Source organism: Sminthopsis crassicaudata, chromosome 4 (assembly GCF_048593235.1).
Source record: "Sminthopsis crassicaudata isolate SCR6 chromosome 4, ASM4859323v1, whole genome shotgun sequence".
Taxonomy (NCBI): Eukaryota; Metazoa; Chordata; class Mammalia; order Dasyuromorphia; family Dasyuridae; genus Sminthopsis; species Sminthopsis crassicaudata.
This window is the reverse complement of record NC_133620.1, coordinates 98,320,085-98,343,766: the sequence shown is the minus strand read 5'-3', so window position 1 is coordinate 98,343,766 and position 23,682 is coordinate 98,320,085. Positions and strand designations below refer to the sequence as shown.

Genomic DNA, 23,682 nt, shown 5'->3' with positions numbered 1-23,682 from the left:
AAATTTGAAAACCAAGGAAACTGAGATCATGAGTTAAGACTAGACCCAAAGTGTTCTGACCCTATCTGGGACTTTCTACCTTATTAAAAACCTGATGTTTATAGTAATATCTCCATTTTCCAGTGTCTTGTGAGAAAAATGTGGATATTCAGAAGCCTGAGATATGAAAATTTTTCTTTGACTCTCAACTATGATCTCTTTCCTTAGTAGAACTTAGACTAAAGAGACTAATTATTAGTAAAGTTGAGGTTTGCAGCTTTTCCTTATCACAGTGGTGTTTATAAGCTGGTTTGGCCAGAAGCAGGAGCAATAAGAGCAAGCAAGAAGCATGCATTTTGGAAGTAAAGATTTGGATATCAGTACTGCTCTGGTCACTTTTTAAAACTGTTCTCTCCTTTCAATAAGAATGTAAATTTATCCTGGAATTTTATTACTGTTTATTTCAGAATTTTAAATTATTCACAAGTGGAGAAGATATTCCCAGTATCCCTAGGCAGAATTGACTTATTTCCAGCAGACTTGGGAAAACAAAAATATTCTAGCCAGTTGACTCTTGAAGGTTTTCTTAGTTTCATAGTAGATTCCCTTTAACCCTCTGTTAGCAGACCTGAACACCTAAGGTCTTGGTTATGTAAATCTCTAATCTAAATATCTATACTATCAGGACTAGCAATTTTCAGGTTCCTAGCCTGACTGCTGATGGAACCTCCCAATGGCACTAAAGAAGTGAACCAAAAGCTCAAGTTTCAATTAAATTCATCAAAATATATTAAACTTCTATTATATATGGTAATAATGTCAAATGGAAATAGGAATGGGGGTAAATATACTTTATGTAAGGATCCTGAAGACTGCATACTGACTTGGAAAAAACAGGGTTTTGTTTTGTTTTTAATTAAAATATCAACACCTTAAAATTAGGGGCTACCATTTAATCTGGCTCCTCTGTAGTAGGTCCTAAGCCAGATGATTTAAATAAGACATCCCTACCCTCAATAAACTGAATCTCTTAGATGCATTGTACAATTATGAAACAAAATTGCTATAAATGTATAATCATCAAGGTGATATTAAAGGAGAAAATCATTTATTTCTCTAGCAAACTGGGGGAGTGAAAGGAAGTCTAAACATGAGGATAGCTCCTGAAAGGGGTATTTAAATTTGGCTAAAAATGATGAATGGAACTAATCACAGGCATTGGGAACAGTTGGAGCAAAGGTAGAGCAAGAAAGGAAGGAGTATGGTAGAGCAAAGTTGAGTATAATCCAGTTTGGGGACATTAGGTAATGAGAGGGCCTTGAATGATTGGCTAAGGAGACTGAACCTCATTCATAATAGAACAGGGAAGTACTGAAGAGACACGATTTCAAGACAGCAGAGCAGATTGGCAATGGAAACACTGTTGAATTTGGAATCTCTGGGCTTGGGTTTAAACTCCATCTCTATCAGCATATGTGTTGGCGATAGGCAAATCATTTCACCTTTCTAAAGGATCCTCCATTTCTTCATTTGTAATGAGTTAGACTTAGATAACTTAAGATCCCAGTTCAAATCTATTATCTTACAGTCTAATTTATGAATAAGGAGGATAATTTCAAGCAATATGTGGAAGATGAGTTGGGAGGGAAAAGGAAACATGGGAAGGTCTATAGGTTATTTTCCTTTTTTGAAAAATGGACTGGGTGGCCTCCAAAGATGTGTGATTCTATTTATTGGAGTAATGTAAGTAAAGGACAGCAAACGTGACACAAAATGGAAAGAGATTCGGAGCATCATCGAACAAGCCATGTTTGATCATAAACTTAATTTTAGACATTTAGTTTCAAGTAATTTGAGAACATCCAAAGAGATGTCAGGTAGGTGATTTAAGAGATTGAAATGAGATTTTAACTAGGAAGTCAAAGGAAAGGGATTTAGATTTCACGCATGGGAAATGGCTAGTGAAAATAATCAGGGTGCCATATGTAAGGAACAGCCAGGAAAAATCTCTGGATCAAATTTGGAAGAGTAAAGTGTAAAGAGGATTGCTAAGGTAAGAGGCCAGGTTGTGAAGGACTTTAAAAGCCCTTGGAGGTGGTAATCTTGGAGCCAGTGGAGGTTCTTGAATGGAAGAAGTGGCTTTGTCAGAACTTTAGGAAGATGAGCAGAGGAAAATTCAAGATGTTGTAAAGCTAAATTGCCAGGACTTGGCAAAATATTGGATAAGGAAAAGAAGAGGGTCAAGGAGACATCTAAGTTAAAAGCTGAGGTGATTGAAAGTGATTGGGGTTGAGGTTAGTTTTCGGGGTCCCTATACACAGGCCACCAAATGAGAGAAAGGAAAAGGGGAAACCCCATTTGCCGGCGCAAAGACGATAGTAAGATAATCCATGAGGCGCAGCGTCCCCTGTAAATGAATTTACAGGCCCCGAAAACCTAGATTGATAAAAGAGGTTTATTGTAGGAATTTGGAAGTAAAGTTCAATTAGAAAGACGCCAGGGCCGAAGGTGGCCACTGGGCGAGCAGGAACATGGCCGGAAGGATACCATGTGTTGGGGGGAAGGGCTCCTGCAAAGACAGAGCTCCAGCTTCGCTCTTTTACACCTAGAAGGGGATTGTGGGCGGTACCCTAAGTTCTTGGCGGGCTTTTCAGTTAGCTCAGATCCGGTGGGGAGCTGGGGGAAGCTGAGCAGATAGTGGGAGCTGGGCCTGGACATTCAAAAGGGTGCTTTTTGACCAGGATTTGTGAATCAAGATCAACGATGGGGGTTGGGCAATCAGAAAGGAATCTTAAATGGACCTCAACCCCCATCAAAAGGACAGTGGTGGTTTGGGGCAGTACTAAAAGCTAGGATGAGAGATTTTGGGAAGGAATAAAAATGGAAAAAATATGCTACACCAGGCTTAAAACTTACTAATTTCAGGAGTCACAATCTGCCAAAACCCTTCAGGCCTTTTAGCCAGAAATATGAAACCAGAAACATATATACGACTTGACATTCGTGATTTGGCAAGAAATAAAGGACAGAGGATGCACAGGTTCTGCAAAACTGGTTCAACTACCATGAATGATTTAACATAAAAGGAAGAACTAATTTTGCCAAAATAATAATGGATAAAATAGGAATTGAGTATTTCTCTCACAGTAAGCCAGGACTGCTACATATAGCCACTGATTTCAAATATTTACCAAGCATCTACTAAGATACAAAATTCTACATCATACAGCTGAAAATATAAAGATAAAAAAATTAAAACAATCCTTTGCTTGAGTTCTGTTGGGAGCTGCCTCTATAAACATGAATAAATATGTATGTAAAGTAATTTTAAGAGACATAGAATGCTAACAGCTGGGTCAGAAAAACCTATTTGGGAGGAAATAAGTATGTGGGCTGTGCTTTGAAGGAAGTTAAGGGTTTGGAGAAACAAGTGAGGTGGGAGATAGAGGGAACAAATGGAGAGGGGCACAGAATAGTGGTAGGTTGTGTATGAGGAACTGTCAAATCAGTTTAGAAGAGTATTGTAAAGTTATTTATAATTGTAACATCCTGAGGCAGCTAGGTAATGCAAAGGACTGACCCTGAGGCCAAGACGACATGAATTTAAATCCAACCTCAGACTTTAGTGCTATGATCTTAGGTAGGTCATTTAACTTGTCTGCCTCAACTATAAAAGGACAATAATCTCTACTTCCTAGTTGTGATAAAAACATTTGTAAAGTACTTAGCACAATGCCTGGCACATGGTAAGTGTTATTTAAGTGCTAGCCTATTATTATTTAAAAGGCCTGGAAAGGTAGGTGGAAATAGGATTATGGAAGACTTTACTAGCCAGAAAGAGTATTTTGTATTCTAGGGATGATAGAAAATTGCTGAAAACTGGGTTAGGATTGTGACACAGGCAGATCAGCTGAAGAAATGTCAGAAAGGGCCGTTGTCTGTACTTCTTTCTCAAAGAGGACCATGAACAACAGGAGGTGGTGCCATGATATGCAAGTGAATTTGGATTTAAGGGAGGGCTTTGGTCAGCAGCCTTACTCCTCAGGAATCATCTGAATCCAGTGGCAAGACACAGATCAGGACAGCTGGAAGTGGTCCTGGATATTGTGGGAGCATTTGAGCAGATATGTGAAGAGGAGTTTATGGGAATAAGAGACTGAAAGAAACAATCAGGAAGCGAAAATATAGATCCTGTGGTCTAGGATGAGAGGTGGCCTGAATAATTGTTGAGGTTGTATTTGTTGGGAGGAAAAAGGATGTTGATGTAGATGAAGAATCAAGACTGGCAACTGAATAAATATAGCGATTGGGACATGGGGTTGAAGGAAGAGTCAGGAATGACTGCAAGGTGAGAAGTTTAGTTAATTGAAAAGATGCCTGCAATAGACAGGAAAGCTCAAAGGCAGGAATTCAGTTTAAGATATTTTCTAAATTTGTTGTGACTATCTGACAACCAGATAGAAATGTCCAGAAGGCAATTGAAACTGCACTCAAGCTTAGGAGTCATCTACACAAAAATGGTTATTAAACTCATGGGAGCCAGTTAAAAAAAAACAAAAAAAACACCCAAGAAAGAACACATGAATCATGAAAACTGGTGTCCTAACTAAAACCCCATCTACAGGAGGTTTTCCCCAAACCATTTTGATGCCATTGCTTTTCCTTTTTTAGTTATTAAATATTTACCCTATATGAGCTTGTTTGTTTATATTTGCTGTGTTCCCCCTTAGTTGTGAGCTACTTTAAGGCAAGGACTATTTTGTATCTTGTTATATCCCTTAGCTCAGCACACAAATAACCTGGCACAGAAGTACTTAATAAATTTTTGTCTTCTGACAGGGATCCTGTACAAACATTTATTACGATGTGACAATTATGTGCCAAGCACAGAGGTTACAAAGATAAAAGAAGGAAACATCCTGGATTCACGTAGCTTTCATTCTGCTGAGAGGAAAACTGTACAAAGAAAGCACAGAACTAAAGGGGAAACCTTCAAGGAGACGGGCCTCTAGAGGCAGAGATATGCCCTGCATGGCGGGACGGGGACGTTTGGGGGAGTGGGGAAATACTGTGGGGTTCAGCGTTCCAGAAGAGAAGACGTCAGATTCCGGGGGGTCACTCCCGAGGGGCAACGCTTTGTCCCTTCTCCCTGCAGGAATTGCTAAGTCCGGCAGGATCTAGAGGGAGCCCCAAGTCCTAAGGGACTAGCTTCTCATTCCCCAGGCCCTAGTGGGTAGCCAGGAGGGTCGGACCGCAGGACCAGACCCTGGGGCTTCCGTGGCTCCCGGAGGAGCCGCTGCCCCAGCAGCCTGGGGACAGCTGGAGGTCGCTGGGGCGCGGAGGTAGCCCCATTGTGATGCAGAGAACGTGGACAGGCGGGAAGAAGCGGTCGCGGCGTCGAGTCTGACCACACCGGCAGGCGCCCCGCGAGCCCCGCCGGACCCAAGAGGCCGTTCTGAGCAATGGGCCTGAAAGGCGGCGACGGCTCCGTAGGTTTCCTCCTTGCGCTAAGAGGCGTCCTGACCAAGAGCCCAGGAAAACGGGCCGCAGGCAGGTCCTGAACCGCGGCCCAGCGGGGGGCCTCCCTGAACTCTTCGTCCTCGGCCCTGCCAAGCCGGCCGCCGTAGAAGAGGGGCTTCGGCGTGCCGGACGACCTCTATTACACTCCACGAGGGTCTCCCTTTCCCTGCTCCGCTTTTCCTGCCGACTCGGAGCAACACCGGGAAGTGGACGGCTAGAAGAGGGTCATGTGACCCCCCTCTAGTCACGTGGCACTTGAAAAAACGAAGGGGCCCGTCTTCGCGTTCCGTGCGTCATCACGTCGCGCGGCGGCGGCGGCAGCGACAGCGACTACTACGGCGACGGCGGCGGCGACGACGACGACGACGACGACGACGACAACCACGATTCTGGCGGCTCCGGGACCGGGAGGCGGCGGCGGCGGCGGCTGTTCGGCGCCCACTGAGCCGCCTGCGGGCCCCGCACCCCACCCTACCCCCTCGGGCGGGGGGCCGGCCCTGCCTGGCTGGGTCGGGCGGGGTGCTGAGGTGAGTTGGGTGGAGGGAGCCACAGTTGAGCCTCCCCTGCCCTCTCCCCGCCCCGTCCGCGCGCGGTCGCCCCCGTGTGGCCGGGAAGGCACCCGGAGGTGCGGATCCTTCGGGACGAAGGGGCGGAGCTGTCCGGTCACTGCGCCCGGAGCCGCCGCCCCCTCCTCCGGGGACCAGCCTTCCTCTGGGGTAGGGGAAAGGGGGCCTTTCGTCATCCTGTCGCCAATTAAAAGTGGATCGCTGTTGAACCCCACATTACCATTACCCTTAAAACTTTGCGTCTCTGGGGGAACCCCAAGACTCAGCTGGGAGGTGGGGATCAGCTTGGTGGCCTGCTGTGAGCGCTGATTTTGGGGCGGCACCACGAGCCTTTTGGGGTCTCCCGTAAGCGTAGGATGGGAGGGCTTTAGCGTTGGGATGCAGATCATTTCATCCAACATCCACGTTTTACAGATGACAAACAGACCCCGGAAATAGTGACTTGCCTTCGAGGTACTGCGGTCTAAGGCCAAGATTTCCATCCCAGTTTGCCGGCTCATTGCAGCTCTCTTTTCCCCCTTTTCCATGGAAAGAGACGGGAATGAGCATTTCTATGTGCAGGAATTGCACCAGCTATCCTCCTGTCTAAACAAATACCTCATTTACACCTCACAATCGTCCTGTGAGGAAGTACTTTTATTCTCTCCATTTTATAGTTGAGAAAACGGAGGCAAACAGGTGACTTGTCCAAGTCACGAAGTGCTTGTCTAAGGCTGGATTCGAACTCGAGACTTTCTGGTTGGGTCCCGTGGCTTTCACCACTGTGCTGTCTCTGGCTGCCTCACCGGGGTCATTGCTGTGCCCTCAGAGAATACCCACTAACGCAGCGCCCCTTGATTTTGTAGTGTCAGGAACAGCTAGGGGGCGCAGTGGATAGAGCACCAGCCCTGAATTCAGGAGGACCCGAGTTCAAATATGTTCTCAGGCACTTAACACTTCCTGGCTGTGTGACCCTGGGCAAGTCACTTAATCCCAGCCTGGGGGGGGGGGAAGATTTTGTAGTGGCTCATGCTTTAGTGATTTGTTTTCATCTGTACAATGGGAACAGGGCTCACTGTATGGATGATATGCGGTTTAACCTGGTTTTGTGGGGTTTTTTAAGATAACTGTTAATGAAAGAATTGTGATAAGTGCTAATGAGGTGGCCTGGAATTGTGTCTGATGCTGAGAAATGCTGGTTGGAAGTAAGTCATTAAAGACTCCGATATGAATTCCATCTTCATATTCTCTTGATCGTTTGAAAACTTTATGCTGAAGAAAATGGGGCAAATTGTCCATCTCCTCCATTCTTTGTCCCAAATAGTGTTTGTAGCAGTTTTAAAAAGTGAACTAGTTCAAGTTTGGCCAGTCAGCATATTTGAGTAATTGAAACTTTGTCAAACCTTACCATTTGTTTATGTAATATTGGCCATAAGTAAACAGTTATTGAATCTGGAAGTGACATTTTGTTTCTAAATAGGTGGTGGGTTTCTGGGTGTTCAGGTCAAGAAGTTTTAATGCAATACCATCTAATTATGTTTTATTGATGCATTTTAACTTTGGTCAGTCACTACTTAATAACAGCGATGCCCATTCATGAATAGAGTCATAAAAGATAAGTTTTGCAAGGGGTTGTAGAAATCATCTAATCAAAAAAATAAAATAAAATAAAATCCTTTATTTCAGAGACCTATAGCCTGAAGAGTTGAATCAGCTATACAACTAGATAACACAGAACTAAAGTCAGAAAGTTTTTCTCACAGGCCAGAGTTGACAATCAGCACACTTTACCAACTGTAATCTTTCCATTTAACTTACAAGGAATACTATAAGAGATGTAAAATACCATACTGAAATGCAGATACACTGTTGTCCTGATTGATTCTGACAAGATATTTTTTTTGTTATGAACCAGTTCTGGTTCTTAATGGTGACTACTTCTCCTGCTCACTACTCAATCTACCAGCTTAATCTTTTTTAGGGTTTTGCTGGAGATCATTAAAAATTGAATTATGTAGAATTCTAGCCCTCTTAAACTTAGGGGGGAAATTAACTTCTCCTGTTTTCTAGCACCATTTTTGTGTTCCTTTATTTCTCACATATCACTAAGGGTAATTAAATTTTTCTATTATCTTCTAGGCTGGGAAATTTTAATTTGTGTAAAATATCTAGCTGATGTTCAGTCACTTTTCAATCATGTTTGACTCCTTGTGACCCTGTCCGGGTTTACTAGCAAAGATGCTCGAGGAGTTGGCTGTTTCCTTCTCCAGCTCATTTGACAGATGAGGAAAAGGAAGCAAACAGTAAAATGACAAGTGACCAGGATCAAACAAATAGTGTTTGAGGCCAGATTTGGGGAAGGTGAGTCTTTCTGACTCCATACCTGACATTCTATGCAATTTGGCGCCACCTAGCTGACATATATATCAACTAGACTCAAATCCTCAACAGCAGAAAACATTTTTTCTTAATTTTTTCTTTTTTTTTAGCAACAACTACAATGCTCTGTGCACAATATATATTTATAAATCTTTGTTTATTATAGATTTCAATTCTTTTATATATATTATTTCCAGTTTGAAGATTATTCTCCCTGATAGAGGAGAAAAAAATGAGTAGTTATGCTTAAAATATTTTCGTTAAAGACCCATTTTTTTCTTCTTCTTGTTCTTGCCTTAAAGTTTTTTTAAAAATGCTCATTTTGACATCATTATTTTTTTCAATCTTTAGTTCATTCTGGACTGAAGTCTTAAATGTTCTTTCAGAGGCTTTTTTTTTTTTTTTTTAATATATTCTTCCTTGGCTAGATGCCCCTCCTCTTGTTTTTTTAATACAAATCTTTTAAAAATTTCATATCTCCTAACCCAAGGGGAGGAACAATTTCCTCTCATTTGTGTGAGTTTTTCTGGTTTCCAACACAGAGGAGTCAGCCTCTTTCTCCACATTATTTGGCAGATCATACCCCCAACATAGATATCCAGTCTAGCTCCCTTTTCAAAGCAAAAGTTTAAAATTTGCATTTGTATAGCATGTCTTTGTAATGGAGGGATGTGGTCCCTTTCCCTTAATAATCCACAAACCTCTTTTCTATTCTAAGGGATTTAAAATTTTTAGCTGATGGTTTTAAACAGAAGTTCAAAGCTGTAAAAAAGGTAAAATCTGAGCTCATGCCAGAGCTCCTTATATATTCATTATTTGTCTTTTGAGCTACCATCCCCCATTCTTGATCCTTAAAAATCATTCATAATTCTGTGTTCAAAAATTTGTGAACTCTCCAATTTCATCTTCTCGAGCTATTTCTAGATTGTACTTTAGATTTACTTTATTAAGACATTTCTGTCTTTCTGTAAGATGTCTCCTTCGTTATTAGAAACTCCAAAACAAAGTCCACCTGTGCTCTATTTCTTTTTTGAACCAGATCAGTATTAGTTCTAAACCTGATTCTTCTGCCCTCTGAAACTACTTTTAGCAGTTTGGAACTTTAATTGTCTTTATTTCAATTGTCTCATTGTTGAAGTTGTTCAATACTACTACCAGTTTTGTTATCTATGTTAGAAACTGATAAACGTATTTCATCTATCTGAACAATATTTCTAACGAGATATATTAATATATAAATGATTTATGCTACTCGTTGACACTGGCCCTTGAGACAGTTAGTTAATAAAAAGTTATAGTTTGCATATGTTCCCTAAATTATATTTAATCAATCAATAAATATTTATTAAGCAATATCCAAAGGCCAGTACCAAGTGCTCTAAGAGAGAGAAAAGGCGAGTGTAAGGTAGGGTTCCTATAATCAGTTCAGGGAAATAAGACACAGATATACACATCCTAGGTGGCACTACATAGCATGCATTGGAGGAGAAGGGAATATATGAAGAATTCCCAGTTAGGAGACAGATGAAATATAATGCATATATGAAGATATAAAGGCTTGTATTAGGATGGTGGAAATGGAAAGAAAGAAATGACAAGATTAATAAAGCCCTGCTATTAAACTTCAGATAACATGAAATTCTACATTTTCTCACATGAAAGTTTTTTTGTTTTGTTTTTTTCCTGTAGTAGCAATGGTGGCTTTATTTCTACTTTTTTTTTTTTTTAATTTACAAGATATATGCATGGGTAATTTTTCAGCATTGATCCTTGCAAAACCTTCTGTTCCAATTTTTCTCCTCCTTTGCTCCATCCCCTCCCCTAGATGGCAGGTAGACCAATACATCACATGAAAGTTTTTAAGAGTTGTCCACACATCATTTTGCCTTTTCTTAATACTGTAGTTATCTGCAAAAATTATCTGTTGAGATAAACATTGTAATATTTATATTTCTAATTTATTGCTTCTTTTTGAAACTCTTAGAGAAAGGTTCCGGTCCTAGATGTCTGGAAGCACCCTAGCTTTTTTCCTCTTTTACTTGCAGAATCCCAGAACTCCTTTTTCACTGTCTCCATATTGCCTGGGGGGAGGCAATATGGCTCCCAAAGACATAATGACAAACTCACATGCCAAGTCCATCCTCAATTCAATGAACTCTCTCCGAAAGAGCAATACCCTCTGTGATGTTACATTGAAAGTGGAGCAAAAGGACTTCCCTGCCCATCGGATTGTGCTGGCTGCTTGTAGCGATTACTTCTGTGCTATGTTCACTAGTGAGGTAAGTAGAAAACTAACTTTTTCCAGAGATCAGAACTCCAAATTAGAGCTTGTTAGCCATGTATATTAAATAACAAAGTCTGATAAATTTCCATGGTATTTTTAGGCCATAGTTTGAGGAAAATTAGTTCTCACCTTGTCTGTGAAGTTGTTGGAAAAAGGTACTAAATCTGGAGTGTCAAAAAATAGCAAAGAGATTAAGAAAAAGTTTACTTGACAACAAATGGGATGCTTGACAGAGTATAGAGCGATGCTGTAAGGTTATTAGACCTTGAAACTTAGAATAAATTGGCTACATATGCTAATTGTGGAAGACTGAACAATAGAGTTTTTCTATATTTCACAGCTTGGAACAGATTGTAAGGATATTTAAAGGACTTGATCCCCTAATCCTAAAATTATGTCAGCAAACCTTTAGACACGTTGATGAGTGAAGACATGCCTCCTACCCTTGAGTGTCAGAACAGATATGCCTTGACTGAATTGTATTATTTACATACTAACTTTCTTGCTCGTCTAAAATCTGCCTACTTTACTTAAGATACTGAGTCTAGATTAATTCTGATCTGTTTATCTGGAATGGGAAAAATATAGATCCAGTCTTATTTTATAGTGGTCTTTGGTAAACATAGACTTTCTGCCTGACTCTCTGACATGTATTTTGTGAGCATCAGAACTAGATGATTCTGATCCATTTAGCCTTGAGATAATTATAAAGGTGTACCCAGCAGTTGCTGATTAGAATTAGAATTAGAACTGCTAATTGCTAATTACAAGGCATACATCCTCTTCTTTGGCAACATTATGTTTGGAAAACATAAGCTTTTTTCTAATTTTTTTTTCTTCTTCAGGCATCTGGTTGAAAATTATGAATGTAAAGTTGTCCTGTAAAAGAATTCCCCCACTGCTCGTTCACAAAAGCATCTTTTATAGTATGTTTTTATACGTAAGATGTGAAATAAAAGTAGAGAATTTTTAAGGATACCTAGAGTAAGAGAGAGGTAGAAAACAGTATCATATTTTTGAAAACTGGTAAGAATCCACAGAGTCAATATGATGGCATTAAAGGCTTATTGGACTGAAAAGAGTCTGGATTTTAGTCTTAACACTGCATCTTACTAACTCTAAGAATCTTTTGAAAAACCATTTTCTTATCTGAAAATGTGGATAAATAAAATCATAAAATCATAGATTGGGAACTAAATGAAACATTAGAAATCCAGTTCCCTCATTTGATGGATGAGGAAACTGACACATGATTATTATGTTGCCCTCCTCAAAGAGTTATTTGGATTAAATGAAATCATACATGTGATAGCATTTTGAGAAGCTATAAAATATTACACAAATATAAGTATTTTCATCACATGTATCCCTGTCCTAGCAAAGAACCTATACAAAAAAATCATATTACTAAATACAATGATCACGAAATGGACAGACTTCAAAGTATGTCTATTGTGTAGCATTTTTTAAAAACAAACAAAGGTAACAGAATGTCAATACAGGTTTTATTCATCTCAATTCCTCTATATTTTTGAGTAAACGAAATATTATTAAGGCAAGACATGAAGTTATTAGTTGTTGTGCTTTTGGCAGAACAATTCTCTCTTTGTCTCTATCCCTCCCCCCTCTTCTCTTTTCTCTGAGACAGCTTTTCATTTTAATACATCTCAGTTGATTTTTAACCTGAATGTTCTCTACCCTACTTTTCTCCCTTAGGTTCTTGAATTTTCTCATGGTAATTTATCTTCTTGATATAAAATACAATTTTTCCCTTTTAACTATCTTCTTTCTTTGGAATAAAATTGTAGATTTCATCCCATCAAGCTTCAGAAGAGACCTATGAGGTCAGATTTGTTTCCTTTTGTTATAATTTCTAGCTCAGCATGTCTCTTACCTATTCTATAGGACTCTGTAGGAATAACCAAGGTCATGAATTTTTTTAATATGGCTCCTTTCTTAGGATTTTGCCTACCGTGAACAGGATGTATCTGCTCCTAATCTGTCTACATTGTAGTAATGTTCAGTGCCATCTAGTTTGGTGGATGAATTAACAAAAGCAGTTTCCTCCCTTCACTTCCCTTTTTGGTTTAAATCTTGCTGAATCACCTTTATAAAGTTCCATTCAAATGTATTACTAGCCTTTGTTGGGTTCCTATTATCCCTGCTAAGAGGCTGTCATCACTCTATTTTAAATCATCAAACTGTCAGACACAAACCAATTGTTAAAATGTTCAAATCTTCCTTTCTCTTCTGATGCACTTGCCTTCACTGAGCAGCTAGTGATGCATTTACCACCTGGGTCCCAAGGGCTTCTGTTTCAACACTTCCTGATCTTTAGTCATATTTTCTAGTACTTCCCTCTCTGACCAAAGAATTCATTATATAATATCCAGCAAATAGTTATCCTTATCTTTTGTTAACAGTTCAACTCAACAGATTAGGTGCCTGAAAGCAGTGCTCCAACATGTAGTATCATCTGCAGAAAATTAGGCATTTGCAAGGTTTAACAAATAAGTTGGATCCAGGATTCAGTAGGAGAAGAAAATTGTCCTGGATCAAATTTGGGAAATTGTGCAGTGCTTCCAGTGATCTTAAGCTGAAGTGCTGCAAATGCTCATTTCTTAATATCATTGTTCTCTAGATCAGAGCTTCTGTGGGTCAGTAGAATAGCTAAATGTGAGGGTTGTGAAATGATGATTTATTATCAGTAAATGTTTGATTATTTTGTGTGTGTGTGTGTGTGTACGTATATATATATACACACATATATGTAGTATATTTTATATGTAATGTAATTATATATTATGTAATATATAATGGGGTAATGTGAAAATTTTTCAGGTGAAAAGAGTCACAAGTAGAAAAAGTTTAAGAAACTGCTCTAAGTGATAGTATGTCTATACTATATAAAATGCTATATGTTGCAATACGGTTGCTAAAATCTTGTGAAAATAGAAGCTTATAGATTCAATGTACTTAGATGGTATGGGGGTGGGGTGGCAAATAACAGTGTCTACCTGCATTTCTTGACTCTTCCAAATTATCAATCTGTCTAAGGAGGCATTGTATGGCTCTACTTTCAAATAATACAGTATGCCTCTCTATAGGCTTCTGTTTTCACAAATTTTAGATATAGTGTTACAATTTTGATCTTCAGACTTAATCAAATGAGATTTCATCTGAACCTTGGAATTTCAACCACTGTTTACCACTCTTTCTATCTGCAGCTCTCAGAAAAGGGGAAGCCATACGTTGATATTCAAGGTTTGACTGCCTCCACTATGGAAATCCTGTTGGACTTTGTGTACACAGAGACAGTGCATGTGACAGTGGAGAATGTCCAGGAACTGCTTCCTGCAGCCTGTCTGCTTCAGCTAAAAGGTATTCTAGTCACACAAAGCTTCTTTATTTTTTTAAATTATTGATAAAAGTAGTCTGTGTGACAAAGAATGTATGTAGCATGTTGCTATTTCAGTTTAAAGAAACATACCAAATGGGTATACACATTACATAACATCCAAGGTTGTCAAATTCCTTTCAGAAAGGGGCTTTTATATCCGTGGGGACCATGAGTTCTAAACTATGATGAAATTGAATACAATAACCTTTTCCTATTCCAGTTTTTCCTTTGATACTGGTAATGCTTCATTTCTGTAGTTAGAGGTTTATTTGTAGTCCACACAAAACAAACTGCATTAATAAGACATTGTTGCTTTTGTACATCTTGTGGATTTAATTTTATATCCTGAAATACTTGCTGGAGAGTTGTGAGAGATTGCAGCTATCCTTTCTGCACCAAAAATAGGCCTCATTTTTGCTTGGTAGACTTGAATGCAGATGAAATTTGAACAGTTTGTAAGGTAGAATCACATGTAGTTTGTACCTTAACCATGGCTCAGGCTTTTAACATACAGCAATAAAGCTGGGTCCAAAGAATATAGACACATTCAGCTCCTCCAAGATGTCTTAAAATTTTTCTCATTGTTGGTGTTTGCATAGGTGTTAAGCAAGCCTGCTGTGAATTCCTCGAAAGCCAGCTGGACCCATCTAACTGCCTAGGCATCAGGGATTTTGCTGAGACACACAACTGTGTTGACCTAATGCAGGCAGCTGAAGTCTTCAGTCAGAAGCATTTTCCTGAAGTGGTACAGCATGAAGAGTTCATCCTTCTGAGCCAAGGAGAGGTGGAGAAGCTAATCAAATGTGATGAAATTCAGGTATGGTTGTGACTTAGTGAATTCACCTTCACACAGTACTTTCTGGGACAGTCTTGGCCACAAAATGTTATCAGCTGTTACTGTTATTTCTTTCTTCATTAAGAGTACCACTGTCTCTCAATATTGGGATATAATCTAATGCTGATAAGAGAGTAGTTTACATTTTTTGCTTTACATAAATGGACCAATTTGCACACCTCTGTGCAAAGCGATTTTTATGTAACGTGTATTTGCTCAAAACTATGGGAAAGGAGGAAAGGGAAGGAGGAAGATGGTCACACTTCTGTGTAAAGAGGGAGCTGTAAAGCTTGTTTTGCATACATTTTAGTTTAAGTAATTGTTTTAAGTAATTCCTCTCTTGTGGAACAGGAAGTCATACATACAGTGGTAGATAACTGCCACAGCAAATAAAAGTGACAATCATTTAAGTCTGTAGCAGAAGTGGTTTCCTACTGAGCATTTGTCTCCCTTTTTTTTTCTTTTTACTTCATTAAAGTTGATATTCAGTGGATTAATGAACAGTTATTTTTATGTGTCAGAATCTTATGTAATATAAGAGAGTGGCAGACCTTGTTTGGCAACTTTTTTTGGAATTTTTTTTAAATTAAAGCTTTTTATTTTCAAAATGTATACATGGATAATTTTCAACATTCAACCTTACAAACCTTATGTTCTAAATTTTTTCCCTCTCTTCTCTTCCCCTACCCCAACATGGCAAGTAATCCTATATATGTTAAACATGTATTTGGCAGCTCTTAAGGCTACATTTTGCATCTCCTTTTCATGGTTGATAAAAATGTTATTCTGTTTTCTAGTGTTATATGTTTTTGTTTAACTGATCCACTTTGAATTTATTATAATAGGATTCCAAGTTCATTCTTGGTGCTATGATTAGTTTTTCCATTTGTATTAAAGAATGTTTTAATCCCCCCCCCCAAAAAAAAGTAAATGTTGAAAACTTTAAAAAAATAAATAAAAGAATGTTTAAAAAAAAAAAAAAGAAATGGGGTGGTAAGGCCAATCATAATCCTACATCTCATTGTTAGTAATTTAGCAGAATTTACTTTTCTTGAGTTAGGGTAGTTATCTCCTCTAAGAGTACCAAAAGATTAATTGAAAATCAGCTAGTAGTTCCTACTACAAGTTTATAGGTTACTTTGTGTAGCAGATATGTGAACTCAGCATTGGATTTTGGTAAGTCACATCATCCTGAGTGAACCAGTATAGCCTTCAGAGAGGCTTTTGTGATTAAGAAACTATACAACTTGAGCTGAGGTAGATGGGACTACCTTAAGCCAAGAAATATTAATTGGAATCTAGTGTGTGGCTCTTCTGTTCCATTGATTTTTGCCATTTTCGCTTTAATAATGATAAAATACTAAAAGTTCAAGATGTACTTCTTAATAATTCAAATTCCTGGAAAAAATTAAGAGGGAAGGCTCTGGTAATAGGATGAATGGAAAAAAGGACTACTCTATACAAAATCAGAGACAAAAAAAATACAGGATTCAAACCTGTCTTTCTTTTCTAATGAGAAATTGATGTTTTAATTGCTTCAGTTTTCCCTGTCTTCCAAGTGGCCTGATTTCAACTCTCTGTGCTCTGTTGTTAACAGTCTTCAGGCTGTTATATATGCTAGGAACTGTGCCTCTTATGTAAAGAGGAATTGTGAATGAATGGGTTAATTTAAGGTCCAGTTTTGAGTTGAAGATAGTAAATGTTCTCAAATTTCTGAAGGCTAAGGAAGACAAGAAATTAAAGATGAAAATGGATATCTTACTCCTATTGGCTATATTGTTCTTAGAAAATATATCAATCTGTCTATAATTCTCTATCTGACTTTTATTTTAATCATAACACAGGAAGGTGTTCCTGTGGCTGGGCTACTTAAGAAAGGGAGTTTTAGAGGAAAATAAAAATGTTTCTTTAACAAAATTTCATCTACCCCATAAGCAACTATTAATTTAATTGAATAGTAGTGACCCATATTCTTTATGGCACATTTGCAGGTAGATTCTGAAGAGCCAGTCTTTGAGGCTGTCATCAACTGGGTGAAGCATGCCAAAAAAGAGAGGGAGGAATCTTTGCCTGACTTGCTACAGTATGTCCGGATGCCCCTGCTGACCCCCAGGTACATCACGGATGTAATAGATGCTGAGGTAGGTCCTAGGAGATGCCTAGACTCTACCACCTCCTTTGGTTGCTGTGTCAATCACATGCACTGAATAAGATTTCTATTCTCTGTATGTGAGACTTAGATAAGAGTTTTCCTAATAGACCTTCCTCACAAGGAAACTGCGGTTTTAAAGGGTACTAAAAAGAGACATATTCTTGAATTCTCAAGTGAAGTAGGAGAATGTATTTTATTTATACCAATCTTATGTAGTCAGAAGTACTACTGTCTAGGGAGGCTTTGAATTACACATGTGTCCAGTAAACTCATATACATTATTTCATTTTATTTTGTTATTTTGAATTTGTTGTTTAGACTCATAGACTTAAAAGTCTTAGGAGTCCTCTGTACCAGCCCTTTCATTTTACAAATGTAGAAACAGAATACAATAATTTGTTTTGATTGTCAGTGGGCAGGAGCAGCCCTTGAACTCTTCCTCTTCTCCATTGTGGCTTGCTGTGACTCTTGGCATTGTGCATTTCACAGGCTGGACCATTTCACACAGCTAACTACTAGTAACTAGTCCTGCTCCCAACTCACCTCTATTAAGGGGAATCCCATTTTAGAATGATTAGGAAAACAGGACTGACTAGCAAGGGACAGGAATAATTTCTTATTTTGGAGCTTGTTTAAAATGTTTTTGTTAGCATCCTAATTTTGATGCATTTTAATTATCAATTTATATTATAAAATACAGCTGTGAGCCAAGTCAGTTTACAACCTTTTTGTTGGCCTCCTATATCATTGTTGTTTGTTGTTGAATCATTTCGGTTGTGTCTGACTCTTTGTTTTGTTTTGTTTTTCTGAGGCTGGGGTGAAGTAACTTGCCCAGGGTCACACAGCTAGGAAGTGTTAAGTGTCTGAGACCAGATTTGAACTCTGATCCTCCTGAATTCAGGGCTGGTGCTCTATCCACGTGTCTGACTCTTTGTAACCCCATTTGGGCTTTCCTTGGCAGAGATACTGGAGTGATTTGCCATTTCCTTCTCCAACTCATTTTACAGATGAGGAAATTGAGGCAAATAGGGTTAAGTGACTTGTCTGGGGTCATATACCTAGTGTCTGAGGTTGGATTTGAACTCGGGTCTTTCTGACTCCGGAACTGGCGCTCTCTCCACTACTTTGCCACCTATCCTGCTGGTTAATCTATTTGGCAAGAAGAGAAATAGAGGCTATTCTAATTCTAATAGAACTTAACAAATTTTTTAGTACCATAGCTCATGTTATCTTTTATCTTGCATATCATCTTTCATATTCCCCATGCATACCTCCTCCTTAGGCACCTCTGTCTACCTGTTCATTTTCCTGTCCCATTCATACTAGAATTCCTTGAGTGATCAGGCAAGTGAGAAAGCTGGGTGTGCTTGTAGCTTCTCAAACAGTATATACCTTCCTCTCATGCTTAGAGGACACTACAGCCTCCTGGTGCTCTCACAGATTGTTGAAAATTCTTTAATAATGGGACATTTTCAAGGCTTATTCCTCTTTTTTTTTTTTTTTTTTTTTTTTTGAGGGTTCCCAATAACCCTTATGGAGCCCAGAGTTTCTACCAATCTCATGGTTCTATATATTCAAAAGCCAGTTCTCATTTAATGTAGTTGGCACATCTCTGACAATTTATTGCCTGTGATTCATTTAAACATTGGCTGTGTTCTAGCCTTTCATAAGATGCAGCTTGCAATGCAGGGACCTGGTTGATGAAGCAAAGAAGTTCCACCTGAGGCCAGAACTACGAAGTCAAATGCAGGGACCCAGAACAAGAGCTCGACTTGGTAAGGATGAAATATGGCAAACAGATGGGTGAAAATAGAGGAACAGAAATGACTTTGAGAACATGACCATTGGAATAGCCTTGAAATCACTGCATTGTTTAAAAGAGCCAAGTCCATCACAGTCGATCATCATGTAATCTTGTTCTTTGTAAAGTGTTCTCTTAGTTCTGCTCACTTTACTTAGATCAGTTTATGCAAGTCTTTCGAAGGCCAGGTTATTGTTGCAACTAATAATAGTCCAATATGCAACAACCTTTTAGAAACTTAATGAAATTAGCTGCCCTGAGATGCTGTAGGAGAACAGAGGCAAACATATCACTGCTATTGAAACGGGATTTTAAAAAATTATTATTCTTTGAAAATAATGGAGAAGGTTTTTTTCTAGTGAGCAGAAGTCTCAAGGCTTTAGCAGCTTTGATCAGCTGGTAAGTTCAGTCATTCAGGTGGCCAAATCAGGAAGCAGTGTCATAGAAAGAAGAAACCACAGAAATCTATTTAGTAGTTCTTTAGCTTCCAACTATTTTAGGAAGATGGGGTTAAACTGAGAGAGTCTTCCCCTATCTTTAAACCTGTATCTCCAGATTTTAGTTTTACACAATGAGAGACAAGAAAACCCTCCTTCAGCTACTCACTGTTCTTATAAGTTCTCCAGTCCTTTCATGTTGTTATGGGTAAGTAGAGTCTATGATGTAGTGGCATGTTCACATGTTAATTTATTTCTTCTTTTTTTTTTTTATTTTTTTTTATTTTATTTTATTTTTTTTGGTTTTTGGGTTTTTTCTCTGTCTTGAAAATCAGAAATGCAGGTTCCCCCATCAGGGACCATATGAAAAAGTTACATTCTCCCAAGCATTCCTCTGCATACTATTTTCTTGGAACCATTCTTCTGAGTCACTGAAGAGAGTAGATCCCCTTTAAATGTTCCTCTCTGGACTTCTTCAGAAGGAATCCTATCCTCAACTAGGGATGGAAAAATAACCCATCCTTTTCTCATTTTGTCCTCAGGGGCCAATGAGGTACTTCTGGTGATTGGGGGGTTCGGCAGCCAGCAGTCCCCCATCGACGTGGTAGAGAAGTATGATCCCAAGACTCAGGAATGGAGCTTTTTGCCAGTAAGAAGTAGTAAAAACATCCCTGAGCAGAGAATTTCAGGTTTTTTTTTGTTGTTGTTTTTTGTTCTCCCCCCCCCCCCAGAATTTCAGAATCCTTTTAAAATGGCAATAAATTGCATTATTTCTCTAGGGATATTCTATAAGGACAATCTCAGCTTTTCTTGAAGTTCTAAATTATAGCTATGCTAAAATCTGAGTGCTTGTACTGGGACTTGGCACAGCCTCACTATAATGTTGGAGTCTGCAAACAAGACTCTGAATTATTCTCTGGTTGATCACAATTACCTTCCTTCCCCTCTCCCCCACCTCCACCCCCATGAAATAGAATCTCAGAGCTGGGGGGAGAGGAGGGACTTCATAGGACTTCCTAAATGGGCTTATATGACCTTGGCTGTGATTGAGCAATAATGTGGCCAAAATACTTTTCAAAATCTAATCAAAAAAACTGGTGTCATATTCTCCCTGGCCTATTAGGTTACAAATAAACAGGAAGGAGACTGGATGGTAACAAGACATTAAATGAAGTACCTAATAAGATATAAAATGATGAGTCTTCCAAAAAGATTTTAATGGAAGCATGCAAATCATATGTAGAGGAAAGCAAAGGCTGAGAGAAAGCATACATAGGATAGCAAAGGATAGCACTCATGATTTTTCTTTCATAGGCATTTAGTAGATGCCTTTGAATCCAGTCCCTAGCGTTTGGTATTTGTTCTGTTCATATATTACAGAGCATCACTCGGAAAAGGCGTTATGTGGCCACAGTATCTCTACATGACAGAATCTATGTAATTGGTGGCTATGATGGCCGCTCCCGCCTCAGCTCAGTGGAGTGTCTGGACTATACAGCTGATGAGGATGGAGTCTGGTATTCTGTGGCCCCCATGAATGTCCGACGAGGCCTTGCAGGTGCCACTACTCTGGGAGGTAGGCATGTTTTAGGGTAACAAACACATTGTTTCGTGGCTGAGTACTTGAAGATTATAACATTCCTATTGTTAGGCATAGGAGTGAAATTGGTAGAACTAGAAGACAGTGACAAGACTAAAATTGCATTGCTCACTAGAGCCCCTTAAGTATAAATGAACTTTTATACCAAATTATGATGGCTAAGAATTGGGTAATGAAGCCCCCAAGTGCTAGCTGCAAAACCAGGATTAAAATCTTCCTTTTTCCTTGAATAGCTAAAGAGCATTCTTGTGTACTTTCAAGTGATTGACTAAAATCCCTTATCTTCAGATCTTCAGAACCTCACAAAAACATTTACTACAGAGTCTTTTAGCTTATTTCCAGCACTGATAGAACAGAAGTTGTAGAAATCTTTGAGGTAGCCAAATGGCACTATTGAATCAAATGCTGGACCAGTATAGTCTCAGACCCTATGTGATCCTGAACAAGTCACTTAACTACTTTATCTGTAAAATTAGGGTAAAAGTAGCACCTACTTACTCACATATCTAGCAAGGTTGTTTTGAGGTTCATATAAAATATTTGTAAAGAATTCTTCAATCCTTACAGTTGCTCTTCTTATTCTTACCATTGTGTGTTGTGAGCAGATATGATCTATGTTTCTGGTGGCTTTGATGGGAGCAGGCGCCACACCAGTATGGAGAGATATGACCCAAACATTGACCAGTGGAGCATGTTGGGAGACATGCAGACAGCTCGGGAAGGTGCCGGACTAGTGGTGGCCAATGGGGTGATCTACTGCCTTGGTACTTAAGACTGAGACTTAGAGATGGGGGGAGTTCTCTTTCAGACACTGGGGGGTTTTTTGCATATAAATTTTTTCACCAAAATATAGACTAGTCTACAGATATCTTCCAATTGACCTACTTGCTTTCATAAAATAAATTACTACTTCATAATAACTAAGATCACTTTGGTTTCTAAGAATATGGTGCCATGTTTTATATAAGATGTATGTAACTATGATAGGACAACTGAAAACTGGAGAAATAAAAACATGCATTGTGAGAACCACCAAAATGGTCCTACTTTGTGTTCTAGGAGGATATGATGGATTGAATATCTTGAATTCGGTTGAGAAGTATGATCCCCACACAGGACACTGGACTAATGTTACACCAATGGCTACTAAACGTTCAGGTGAGGAAAGGTCAGATTTTAGTTAGAAAAGATAATGCTGGTGGGCTAATTTTAAGTTACTGTGAAGTACTGGTAAAGCCTCTTTAACTCTCGAAATCTTGAATCATAATTCTATCTACTGGCGCTAACACTTGCTTTTTTGTAAAGTATGTGTACAAAACCATTTCTTCTCTTTGCCTCTGTTTCCCCATATAAGTAGCGTTTGTTGTGAAGTGGGTTTCAGTTTCCAGTTGTCAGATAAGATGCTGCAGACAACAGCTTAGCTGTTTACTTTCCCTGATTGAACACTTTTTAAAAGTAGGGTAGTTGGGAACAAAGGAGAAGAGAAAGTATTTTGAATGGTATTCTAAATCTTTTAAAGGTTTATTATATACCAGACATACGCTAAGCTGGGCATTAAAAAAAGCAAAAACTGTCTTTTCATGATATCTCATTTTGGTGCTTTTTTCTATTGAAAAAGAAGTGAGGGGTGGCTAGGTGGCAAAGTGGATAGAGCACCAGCCTTGAAGTCAGGAGGACCTGAGTTCAAATCAGGTCTCAGACACTTAACACTTCCTAGCTGTGTGACCCTGGGCAAGTCACTTAACTCCAACTGCCTCAGCAAAAAAAAGAGAGAGAGAAGTGAAATGTTGAATTAGGTTTAGTCCAGAAGAAATTGGGTGGAAATGAAAATAAAACCATTTGATTTCCAATTTTCTCCATTTCAACCCCTGCCGAAAGGTAGGGATCGGATATTCTGTTCTGTAACTGCATTCCTAGTTATTCCAAGGTAAGTTAGCCATGAGGAATGAGTCAGGGATGTTAAGGTTCTATTTCTATGATTTAATTAGAACAGAATCCTAAATTCAATAATACTTATTTGGTATTTCTTCTTTCTCTACAGGTGCAGGAGTAGCGCTGCTTAATGATCATATTTATGTTGTGGGAGGGTTTGATGGTACTGCACACCTCTCTTCTGTGGAAGCTTATAATATCCGAACTGATTCCTGGACTACAGTTACCAGTATGACCACCCCACGATGCTATGTCGGGGCCACAGTACTTCGGGGGAGGCTCTATGCAATTGCAGGGTGAGAATTCAGAAAGTAGGCAGGACTTATTACATGTCTAAGGCAAGACTTTGTGGGATCCAATCTTGATTTTTGAAAGAGGGAGGGTTTAGGAGTGGGACAAATAGTATTTTATATTGAACAGTTTCATCAGGGGAAGGAGCAGAGCTTTTAATGCTCTCTTTTGCTTTTTCCCCCCCAGCTATGATGGGAACTCCCTACTGAGTAGCATTGAGTGCTATGACCCCATCATCGACAGCTGGGAAGTGGTGACATCTATGGGGACCCAGCGGTGTGATGCAGGCGTGTGTGTGCTCCGTGAAAAGTGACCGAGGGTGGAGCACCAGCCAAAGCCATTGACCAGTTCAAGGGGCAGGTTGGGGGAGAGCCAAGGATCCCTTGCAGAAATTTCTTTCTCACTGTGTGGACGGGGCGATTACAGGCACCGGTGCAGTGATGGCTATCCTTATTTGAACTCCCGTATTGGCACCAACTCCTGGGAATGGGTAGTTGACCGAAATGCACAGGAAAGCACTTTGAGTG

At 39.3% G+C, this 23,682-nt stretch overlaps 1 protein-coding gene across 5 annotated transcripts; it reads left to right on the top strand.

Annotated features, from left to right (window-relative positions):
• Window positions 1–5,384: 5,384 nt before the first annotated feature.
• KLHL12 (kelch like family member 12) lies at window positions 5,385–23,594 on the top strand. 5 transcript variants are annotated; one of them, XM_074308830.1, is made up of 13 exons: window positions 6,016–6,026; window positions 9,142–9,196; window positions 10,469–10,702; window positions 13,935–14,088; window positions 14,707–14,924; window positions 16,934–17,083; window positions 18,755–18,869; window positions 19,875–19,981; window positions 20,713–20,908; window positions 21,538–21,696; window positions 21,992–22,090; window positions 22,974–23,160; window positions 23,342–23,594. In XM_074308830.1, the coding sequence occupies exons 3-13, from the start codon at window positions 10,520–10,522 to the stop codon at window positions 23,466–23,468; spliced, it is 1,695 nt and encodes a 564-aa protein (XP_074164931.1). In that variant the 5' UTR covers window positions 6,016–6,026; window positions 9,142–9,196; window positions 10,469–10,519; the 3' UTR covers window positions 23,469–23,594. The 5 variants fall into 5 exon arrangements, with proteins under 5 accessions (XP_074164929.1, XP_074164931.1, XP_074164932.1 ...); XM_074308828.1 differs by lacking the exon at window positions 9,142–9,196 and having other exon boundaries at window positions 5,385–6,026; XM_074308831.1 differs by lacking the exons at window positions 6,016–6,026; window positions 9,142–9,196 and adding an exon at window positions 6,122–6,215.
• The last annotated feature ends 88 nt before the right edge of the window (window positions 23,595–23,682 follow it).

Bases quoted from the DNA above. Each gene is read 5' to 3' on its own strand.
- KLHL12 (XM_074308827.1), top strand. From the start codon at position 10,427: ATGTCTGGAAGCACCCTAGCTTTTTTCCTCTTTTACTTGCAGAATCCC. The intron at 14,925-16,933 runs GTATGGTTGTGA...GCACATTTGCAG, and splicing joins TCAAATGTGATGAAATTCAG to GTAGATTCTGAAGAGCCAGT. The intron at 17,084-18,754 runs GTAGGTCCTAGG...GCTGTGTTCTAG, and splicing joins CGGATGTAATAGATGCTGAG to CCTTTCATAAGATGCAGCTT.